Below are 11764 nucleotides of genomic sequence, written 5' to 3'. Positions count from 1 at the left end.
ATACAACAAGTTCAAATAATTAATTTTATTCAAAAACTAATTTCAAAGCTTGTATTTGACAAAAAAAAAAAAACATATAACGTGCTTATGTGAGTCTCACACTTTTTAATTTTTACACTATTCTATTTTATCTTTTCTATTTTCATTCTCTAAGACAAATACACTAAAATTGGAATCATGACAACTATAGCTGAACTTAATCTTCTTTTTTTTTGTTCCTTCTTAAAATACTTCCATAGTTCCATCACTCCTCTTGTATACAAAACGTGTTGATTGTGCTCTTAATTCACACGTGCTCTCTTTATGCCTGTCAGAATTGGACCCAGTGCCATTCTTCTTTCCATAACTACGCAAAACCTGTTTTTTCTTTCTTTCTGATCTCACTGAAATAAAAGGACAAAAAGAGGACTACGTGACTTGCGTGTGATTAAAGCCTCTCTTGAATTTTTAACACTCAAACCTTACAAGCCACGCCATTCAGTTTAGCCTTCTCTAATTTAGAATCGCCACATTGCTCCAACCAACATATCTACCTCTGAATTTATTCGTATATTAAAATCACACATAAATGTTCCTTCCACTTGAGTCTTGTAGTAAGTCACAAATTAAAATTTATGTACACACTTTAAATGGCATCTTTCTTTAACTTCTATTTCACACCATCAAGTCACCAAACCCCTTTTATTTTAATAAATATAAGATGTTTCATTGAATGTGTTTTATAGAACATTAAATTGGGTATGTTTGGCATGCTAATATTTATTTTTGTATGAATGAATATGAAATGAGTGATACGAAAAATTAACGTTTATTTCACGCCTAAGATATTGTGCATATCTATGTTATATGTATATCAGGAGGAGGAAAGCTATATCACACGTAATGATAGGTTTCGTTAGGTTAAAGGGTGTTAATCAACGTCAAAAGACACTCACGTTCGAATGATTTTGAATTGTTTGATTGGTTTCTAATTTAACATTAAACTTTTTGACCATGATTTGATTATTATATTATAATAATAGGATTCACAACCATGTATCCAATCATATCGTGTAGCATATGATACTTCAAACCAATTAAAAAATTGAAGGCGTTTAATGCGAAGAAATTCTTGAAAAAAGAAAACTGAGGATACTTCATTTTTGTGGTTGCACCCCAGTCTAATATTACTATGATTATCATTATTATCTTTATTTGGGTTAAGATTATCATGATTACTTTACTTAGGGGGTAATAGTACCCGATCGATCATAATGGTCAATTTTTTGAGATGTGTTTATTACTTGTCTCCCTCGGCTTCTAGAAGGAAGAATGGACTGATACGGCATTTGGTGTTTTTAGGCGAAACTGAGTTGTCCCATTAACTACTAAGTTTCAAAGATTTCTAAAATAGACTTCTCGGATTGAATATGTCTTGGAATTATTTATTTATTTTAAAACTACCCCTAACATCACTAGAACACTTACAAATACTTAAAATTCATATATTTCACCAACTATTTATTTAACTAAGAGAAATGACTTTAACTAAGGGTATTTTTTAAACAACTAATTAGTGCAAAATATATTTTATATTGGTTCTTAAAAAAAAATTTAGACTATCATTAACTTTAATTTGGGTCTTATAAAAATGACATGAGGAATTTTGAGAAATATTTACTTTTTTCATAAAAATTCTCTTATATAATATTTTTTTGAATAAAAATATTATTAATAATATATATAATAACAATTAATAATATATACTAATTAATAATAATATACTATTTCTAGTAAAAATAAAATAAAATAATATATATTGATTAATAAATCTGATAATTAATACCATTGATTATATATTAATTTTTTAATAATATACATTGTCATTAATTATAATCTAAGTCAAAGAGAAATATATATACTTATTAATAAATCTTATTTCTATATGATTTCCCATCAATTATTATGATCTAGATTGATTATGTTTTATGTATTATTATAAGTCTCATTTATTTATTTATATATATAGTTTTTAACATTATATAACATTTATATATAATTACTATGAAATTTGATGACTATTTATTATTATTATTATTGTTATATTTGATGTGTTTGTTTTTTCTTTTTTATTGTGAGTGTTGTTTGATTGTTATTGTGCTTGTGAGATCAATTTTTTAAAAAAAAAACTTGAAAAAAAGTTATATGAATTATAAATACATGTATTTCCTTATTGTATAATTTGAAATAAAAATTAATTTTAATTTTATGTAAAATTAATAAATAATTTTATAAAAATTATTATTTATTAAATATTTATTTTTTAGAAGTTAGATATTTAAATAGTTAAAGTAAAAAAAAAAAATTCAGCCTCCCTCTTTGATGATTTCTTGTATACGTCCATGCTCATAACATTAGTGAAAATAAGTTGAACACATGTATCAAGATAGTTTTAAGCATAAGCAACTGTCTATTTGGCCTCCACTAAAAAAAACTGTCTATTTGGCCTAAAGCTAGCTACAACCATGTATTATTTTTTACATTTAAAAATAATGTGTAAAAAATCGTATAGGCTATCAATATTTATCTTAATACGCACACAGTTAAGGTTTATGATCGAAAACCAAAATATAAAACAATTCTCTTATTGCTTGGCATTAAATAGAACAATACAAATTCTACTTGTATTTCTCACCTTTCAACGAGTTTCATATGATCCTTCAATTTTTGAAAGCTTAAAAAATATGCATTGGCTCACCGAAAATGTCATCTCTGTTCCAACGTCGAGACAAGTTACAGGAAAAATGTTAATAAGATATCTTTTACGCCTGTTAATTATTAAATACATTTAGTGTGAGTATTGTCAACTGACTTTAGTTATTTTTATTTAATAAAATTTATATAAAATGTACTTAACAAATATATTAAAAGTATTTGACTAACATTTCTTTTATTCTATATTATTTCACGAGAAACGTTATGAATCTTCATAATTAAGTCCATACGGAAAAATTCTAGAACATATTTTATGGGAAATTAGTGGAACGACTCATGACACGACTAGGGTCATCCCAAATGCATAAATAAATATCGAAGAACAGGGCAAAATAATGAATTTTTCTCTTTGTGTATTTGATTGCTACCAAAAACACCTGCACCAGTTGACTTATACTAGTCCTCACCTTATATACCTATACGACTTGTAATTTGTCAAGGCCATACATTTCACACTACAACTACAAAATTCAACCCTCTACCATAAAAATAAAACTAACTTAAAAAAAGATACCAAACTCTCAACCGTTTTGGGTGGTTCAAGACTTCAACGTTCCCACCCAACTTATACCACATGCATATCCCCACATTAATTTTTTCAAAGTTTAGCTAACTGTGATACAAAACAAGGAATCTACCCTTGATTATTGGCACCCTATCTACCTCATCCAAACTCTTAATCCCCTTAATTTGCACCAATCTAAAGCCTTTCCCAAATTGCAAACACTTAACCTCCAATCATAAATTAAAACCCTTTTTCCACGTGTGAACCACCCAGCCATTGCCGACGAAAAACCTGAGCCACCAAAACTTTTCCACGTTGACAACTCTAGAGAGAGAGAAGAAAGGATAGATAGAGAGTGTGCGCCAACCAAATTAAATAGCCAACAATTAAAAAAGAATCTTTCAAACAAAAGCCTTATGCTCAAAAGTGTCTCTATTCAATTGCACATATATAAAAGGCCACAATAACCAACTCAAAACACTTCACAAAACCCTCTACTTTTTTCTTCTTATTTTCAAACATGGAGTGGCATAGAGGCCACACCATAGGCCAAGGCTCATCAGCCACCGTCTCCACCGCCACATGCCGTGGCGGTGTCTTCGCCGTCAAGTCAACGGAGCTTCCACAATCAGAGCCTCTAAAAAGGGAGCAAAAAATATTGTCCTCTCTAAGTAGTCCTTATGTGGTTGCATACAAAGGGTGTGACATTACCATGGAGAACAACAAGCTCTTGTTCAACCTCTTCATGGAGTACATGCCCTTCGGCACACTTGCCCAGGCGGCAACTCGCCGGTGCGCTGGCCGACTCTTTGAGGAGTCGGTCATCGCACGCTACACGAGGCAAATCGTGCAAGGGCTGGACTATTTGCATTCAAAAGGGTTGGTGCATTGTGACATCAAGGGTGCCAACATCTTAATTGGTGAAGATGGGGCCAAAATTGGCGACTTGGGGTGTGCCAAGAGTGTGGCGGATTCCACGGCGGCGATCGGAGGCACGCCGATGTTCTTGGCGCCGGAGGTGGCGCGTGGGGAGGAGCAAGGGTGTGCTAGTGACATTTGGTCACTTGGGTGCACTGTGATTGAAATGGTAACCGGTGGTGCACCATGGCCTAATGTGGAAGACCCTTTTTCAGCGCTTTACCATATTGCATATTCTAGTGAAGTGCCTGAGATTCCTTGTTTTCTGTCCAACGAAGCAAAGGATTTCTTGGGGAAGTGCTTAAGGAGGAATCCACAAGAGAGGTGGAAGGCTAGTGAACTATTGAAGCATCCATTTATTGAGAAAACATTATGTTTCAATAAGGAAGTTTTGGAGTCTAATTCAAGTTCCCCAACAAGTGTTCTTGAACAAGGCTATTGGAGTTCTATGGAAGAGTCAAAAAGTTTAGGCAATTTGATTCACAAAACTAGAAAGTTTGAAGCTTTGGCTGCTGGGAGGGTCAGAATGTTGGCCCTGTCTTCTGGGGTGCCATGTTGGGCAAGACATGATGATGATGATGAGAATTGGATCACAGCCAGAGGGAATGGGGTTGAAGGTTTTGTTCATTGTGGGTCATGGGTTGTCTCACTAGGTGTTGGTGAAAAGCAATGTTAGTGGTAGAATTTTAGTGGACATGCTTTTGAGGATCACAATTGTTGTAGAGTGCTAGTGTTTGTAGCTAGTGATCTCATTTTTGACCGAGGCAAGATGCTAATTCCCTTAACATTAGATTCTTTATGATTCAATTATTCAATACTTCATTCTCCCCTGTTCTATCAATCTCTCGTTAACTTTAAATAGCATAAAACAATTATTCAATATTTCATCCTCCCCTGTACATTCTGTTATATTATGTAACCTGTTGCATATTTTTTTTGGTTGGATATACCCTTAAAATTAGAGGTAACAAAACATGATTCTCAGTCTGATGCAAGTTGGGGATCATAGGTAGTTGATTTAAAAGTCTAAATTTAATTAGGACTTACTAGAGAGCAAGGCTTCTTTTTCTTCTTAATTTTTTGAAGGTGTTATAGAACAAGGCTTAATAAATGTAAAAGTCTGATTTTTTTTAAGTCTTTCATGAGTTTTTGCTCGGATTAGATCATGATTGAATCAAAATAAAAATGTATAAAATTTTAGACTTAAAATTTCAAACTCAAATACTACAATTTATCAGACGAATTCTGCTAAATTGGGCCATTTTTCACCTATACTTAAAATGTATATATTTCCATAAATAAATTTTAAAAGAATTAATATGTTTTGGTAAAATGTTGGATTGTTATGATTGCAGCTAAGATCCGGAAACTGATTTAGTTTAAAAAAAAAATCATTTTTAAGCTCTAGAAGTTGATATAAAAAAAAGTGATTATTTTATAGAAATAAAGTCATTTAAATGAACATAAACATAATCCTGTATATGTTTTTCCTCTAAAAAATCCTATCTATATTTGGTGTATAGAATGTATTAGGTTTAATTAAACTTTTATTTTTATATGCGACGTTTATTTTCCTTTTCATTCATATGAAAAGAACTAAACTGTTTTTTGTACATAAAATTCTTCTCAATTTAGTCTGTCATTAGGTAGATGTTCTAAATTTCCGTCCTTACACGTTATCACTTTTTTTTTTTTGTACGTGACAACAGTAACTATAATAAGAAAATTTTCCTATATATTAATTTAAAAACGTTTTTTCACGTGGGAAATAGATTAAAATTAAATATACGTGTGGAGAACAAAAGTTTAAATCTATATTAATTATTCCAGCTTCATCCGTAAAAATATTTCTGGGCTCAAACATCCTTGGAGATATTTTTGGGTTTATCTGTGTATTTTCCTAGAGCCATCCTTGGCCATTACAAGAGAATATGGTATAGTAACTTTTGTTCAAAAGTAGCAAATTAAGGCATGAAAACCCAACTTTGGTAGGTATGATGAGATCCTTTGAAAATCAAAATCTCTTCTTCTTCTTCTTCTTCTTTTTTTATTTTTAATTTGGGTGAAAAAGTAAATTAACTCAGATAAAAACAAGGCTAGGGAAAGAGAACAAGGTGGGCAAGGCATGTCCCAACTCCCAATCGGTTTTTTTCTGATACATCTGAAAGAAGAAACAAAAACAAAGCAAGAATAGCAATTTTCTAAAGACACCCAACTGAACCCATCATATCCTACTTGGAATTGGCTTCAACCTCTCTTCAATTATTTGAGATGGTTGATTCCAATGGACATGAGCATAGGGAGCCAAGGTGGCCACCCTTTGGAGAAATGTCTCTCATTGTCCTTAATTAGTTGTTGGCTTTATTTGTCTTTTTTACTTTTTTATAACCAGGAAATATAATTTGTGTCTCACCAGGTCTATTCATTTTTTTTTTTTGGATAAAGTAATATCTTGCGTTGTCATTTTATGTTTAAGTCAAATATTGAAGTTTAGACTTTGATTAAAGGATTGAAGAGTCAAATTACTTGGGTTAATAACTTCTTTTTTTTTTACTTTTTAATGACTCTATTTATTTGTTCGTGATATTGTTAGGTTTAGAGATAAAATTCCCAAAACCCGAAGTTGGTTAAAAGTAATTTATCAACTCATTAAAAATTCCAATCTCTTGCACCAAACCAGTACAGCGTTACAGGTCACATGTTTTAAAGTAAAGCGAATATGCAACAAATATTGCGTCATGTGGAGTTTCTATCCATCAACACATCAACCACTATCCCCCCCAAAAATTAAATAAAAATTAGTTTATGTGTGTAATGTGTTCATTCAATTTTGTTTATGATTAACTTTTGTTAAAAAATTTGACTATTTATTTTTTGTGATGTCTTTCTTCCTAATCATAATTTTTTCATTCATAATATTTGGATTTAAAATCTTAATTAATAAATCTGAGTTTAATTATACTCGGATCATGATAAATAAGCTAATTCAGTTATTAAATCAGTTTGGATTGTCAATTGCTACATAACATATATAGTCAAAAAACCTGAATAGCTACTTTAAGGATCTAACCACGGAATTGGTGAGTAACTTGGTCATTTTTCGTTGGAAAACCAAGTTGTCATAGCAAATTTGATTGCTAAATGACCAAAAAAAGAAAATTGATGATGAAAATAAAAAATCAATCGGATATAGCTATGGTCACTAAACAGTGAGTGTTATTGGTCGGTGGCTAAATTCAATTGATAATCATGACTTCTCGTCTTGTGAAGTACATTAGGATGAATGATGCAGCACACACATTACAAACAAGACAAGTAGAAGCATTCTAGAATCACAATTTGGTCAACCCCACTATACGTTGAGATATCTCTGATGAAAATTCAGAACCAAGTCAACCCCAAATACAAATCAAACAAACTATAATATTCTTCCATGGTTGGAGAGTAGTTGCATTGGTCCTCTACAATCTCACCGAGAAAACTGGGTTATCTAGGCATAGATTAACCTTCTAGAAAAACTCCAAATTTCAACTGGTTAGGATCATTATCCCAGATGAAATTTTTCTTCTTAACTATTTAATGCATGCATATCTTAGATTCAAATTCAGAGACATCTGATTAAGCTGAAACTATCTCATGTTAATTGATTTACGCATTTAATGATTGTTGATGAACATTTTTTGAGTTGACATAAATTACCAATCTGTCAATAACATGCTGGCAATAACCTTTTTAACATAAACAATGTTCTCGTATTGATCTCACAACGGCACAACCTGTTATATTTGCAATGAGATCCTTACAATCTGAATAAAAAAATGCACCAATTTTCAAGAAACAAGTGCCTCAGGTATCTTGCCTGGCTAGCTAATTAGCTCCTCAACAAAGTGTTCAATTGGCTTATCCTCATCCCTCTTTGTCTTTTTTAGCAAAACAATTGCTAGAAACAGAGCAATGCCTTTGTCTAGGCCAAGTCTTATGCCATGGACATTGCTTTCTCCAAATTTCCCCACAGAATTAGAAGCAACGTGGCCAAACCCATGAAATTTTCTCTTCAAAATTTAAAATGTAAAAATAAGATTGAAATTTGTATAAAAATATACACTATTTTTTAATCAAATAATTTTATTATACGTGAAAAATACTATGTACTGATAATTTAAATAAACGAAATCAATCTTAAATTAATAATATCTTTATGAGAAAAATAAAATATTAACATATAGTCTAATTTTTAAATAATAAATAAATATAAATTACATTTTAATTAATTAATTTTTTATAAATAAATATATCCTAATATTTAATATATAAAAGTAAGTGGCCTATTAAATAGTAAAAAACACTGGTTGCTTTCTGGAGCAATGGTGCTTTCTTTGCATTCCAAAAAAGCTACGCTCAAATGGCAAAAGAAACTCACGCGAGTTACTTAATATAGTGCTTGTGAGTTACTTCATATCAACAAAATTAATTTTTAGTGAGGTTTCATAAATGTATTAAAGGGGGTTAAAACTTTTTTTTACATAATTATTTAAATATTTAATTCTTAATAAATAATTAATTTAATAAAAATATTTATTATTAATTTTATGTGCAAAACTAGATATATGATTTATTATTGAAAAAACTAAGTATATATCAACTCAAAAAAAAATTATATATCTTTTTCTTAGTATTTTTTTCTCCTTATATATCATTCAGACTATGGAACACTAATCTAGTTAAAGCGTTAGTTTATATGATTTTTTTTTTCAAGTGGTATCAAGTAGGACACAATAAGTTTATGTTTTGGTAAGATATTTTTTTTAAATTTTAATTCTTTTAATAGCTGAAAACTTTACTTAATTGTTCGGTAAGCAAATCTTTTTTTAGTTATTTCTTATTTAATTGTTTGGTAAACAAATCTTTTTTTAATAATTTTTTGATAGTTTCTTATGTTTTTTAAAATGTTACTCAATATAGTTTTTTAAAACACTAATTAATTTATTATATTCTCTCTCACTTTTATTCTTAATATATTTTTGATATCTTTTTTAAATAAATCATGATTTTATTTTATTTTTATTATTTTACACTTTTTAATTACTTTAACAACTGGTTTTATCAAATACTTTTAGTTTAATAAGTTAATTTTTCAACTTTCAATTATCAAATTTCAATTTCTAATTACTAACTAACTTTTCAATTTTCAAATTAATTTTGTGAAACATAATTTTAGCGGTTGAAATGATAGCATGTTATTCAATCTACATGCTTGCGTTAATTCAGAAGATAACAAAATCTGGAAATTGATTACATATGTTAAATCATGTGGTTTTTTTGGGAACAAAGACACAAATAGGAAATAGGATTTTCATAGGTTGAGGGGCACGTTGGTTAGCAGACTTTGTTCGGCCTGACATGCATGCCCAGCTCACAAATTGCAAATTTAATTATTTGAACCGAGAAACTGAAATCAAGTTGTCTGTTTTTTGTTCTGATCTTCAAATACAATTTTTGGTTCATGATATATTGTAGATGTCGCTTGTTCTGAGGTGAGATTTTTCTGTCAAAGAAGGCTATGAAAAGAGGATTTTTTTAAAAATAATTTTACATTTATACTTCTAAACCCTTGTTATACGCGTGACATGAGCTTGACATGTAATTATTAATGTTTATCTTTGTCATTTTTGGGCTTTGCGATCCAATGAGTAATGATGGTTTTGTGCCTTTGATTTGAATCATTTTGGTCTGTATATGAACTATGAGCTTTTGAATCATTTAAAATGGTACTTTTGAATTTGATTGGTTTATTCTTGATGATTTGAAAGCCTAAGATACCTCCTCCAGTTAGTGCAACAATGTGTTGACTCTCATTCTACATGATATAAGATCGGTTTGGATAGAAGTCATGAGTGTTTTTGAAAAACTTTCTATTAAAAATATATTTTTTTTTTTCAGTAGAAAAGCTTTAAAAAATTCCCAAAAATACTTCTACTTTTTTATCCAAACATGCTTATATATAATCTTGGTGAAAGTATATGGTAAGCATGTTCAACCTAACTCAACTTTTAATTTAGTCCGATTTGAATTTTGAATTTTAACACAATAACTTCACCTCAACAAATTCAAAATTGATTTGGTTAAAATAAGAACTTTTCTAAAAATCAATCTAATTTCATTCAATTAGTTTAGACTTTAACCTTTTTTCTCACTGGACTCAACTTACCCGTAGTCACTAGTTTATGATTATAGGGTTGCTGCCATTGCCAATAGTACAAAGCTCCTTGAGACATGGAAGCAGTTGTTTAATCAGGTGGTAATCTAATTTTGGACATAGACAAGATGAAGAAAAATGGTGACAGCCCACACTGATTTGGGCTTTCCAAAGTGCATGAACTTACCTAAAAAGGAGCCCACAACAAAACACGCCACATGAAGTCATATGGATGTCATGTTAATGGTGTGAGAGTGACAGAATGTACATCTGCATGTTAGATGTGTGGGGTTATTAGTACAAGTGTAGCAATTTGTTGGTTCTTTTCTTAACGGCCAGGTTCTAGAATACTTTGAAATATTTGCATATGAGAAATAGGTTATGCACAGAAAAAGTAAAATAATTTTATTGTGATTCATCACAACAAATTACAGATAAATTTATTGATTTTTATAATAATTATTTTAAAAATTATACAATCAATAATTTGTAATCTAATAATAATATAAAATTATTATTTTACATTGAGAGTATGATCACTAAAATTTATATATATATATATATATATTGTGGAAAAAAATATTTTGGAGGTTATTTCAATAAATTTTTTAATTATAAACTAAAATTTAACATAAAGTTCATTAATTTAAATATTTTTTTTATTTATTAAGAGGAAATACTTGAATGGATAATTTATTTTTTACTTAGCAAAAGACAATTTGAGACAACTCATTTAAATATGTTAAAATACTTGAATGGTTATAGAAGAATAATGTTGAAAATGATCTTTTATGAAAAATATTTAAATATGATATTAAGGGTTTCCTATTGATGTTATTTATTGTATGATATTTTTTTAATTTTTTAATTTTCAAAATCTTTTTATGAAAAATCCTTTTTAACCTTCTTAAAATGAGTCTCACTCAATCTAATCTTTTCTTTTTTTGGTAAATTAAAGGTGAATTGAGTTGACCCACTCAATCTCCCTAAGGATGTCTTACACAACCTACAACACATTCCAACACCATCTCCTAATTATAATTATTAGAATAACTTACACAAACATTCTCTTAACACATTTCAACACCATCCAAAATCATTCCTAATTATAATTATCAGAGTAAATTAAACAAATATTCTATAAATTTTTGTGAAGTTACACAAATACTTCATGTTGTTTTAATATTTATAATAACCTCTCCTTTGGGGAGTTTGGTGTAGAATTTTTCAAATAATTAAGGAGAGTTAATGTAATGAATAAAAAGATGTCATGTCGGTATATATTTTTCAATAATTAAGAGATGTTAGTGTAGGGGTAGAAAAAAAGTAAAAGGTATTTATATAATTTCATAAAATAGTGTAATTTATTATAATTATTATCATGTCTCAAG

At 29.5% G+C, this 11764-nt stretch overlaps 1 protein-coding gene across 1 annotated transcript; it reads left to right on the top strand.

Moving 5' to 3' along the window:
• Positions 1-3736: 3736 nt before the first annotated feature.
• LOC100794648 (mitogen-activated protein kinase kinase kinase 18) lies at positions 3737-4987 on the top strand. Its single transcript, XM_003526287.5, has one exon. It carries the CDS (start codon positions 3780-3782, stop codon positions 4851-4853), a length of 1074 nt encoding a protein of 357 aa, XP_003526335.1. The 5' UTR covers positions 3737-3779; the 3' UTR covers positions 4854-4987.
• Positions 4988-11764: the final 6777 nt, after the last annotated feature.

Source organism: Glycine max, chromosome 6 (assembly GCF_000004515.6).
Source record: "Glycine max cultivar Williams 82 chromosome 6, Glycine_max_v4.0, whole genome shotgun sequence".
NCBI classification, from domain to species: Eukaryota; Viridiplantae; Streptophyta; class Magnoliopsida; order Fabales; family Fabaceae; genus Glycine; species Glycine max.
This window is presented reverse-complemented; position numbering and strand designations above follow the sequence as displayed.

Coding starts and splice junctions, on each gene's coding strand:
- LOC100794648 (XM_003526287.5), top strand. CDS start 3,780: ATGGAGTGGCATAGAGGCCACACCATAGGCCAAGGCTCATCAGCCACC.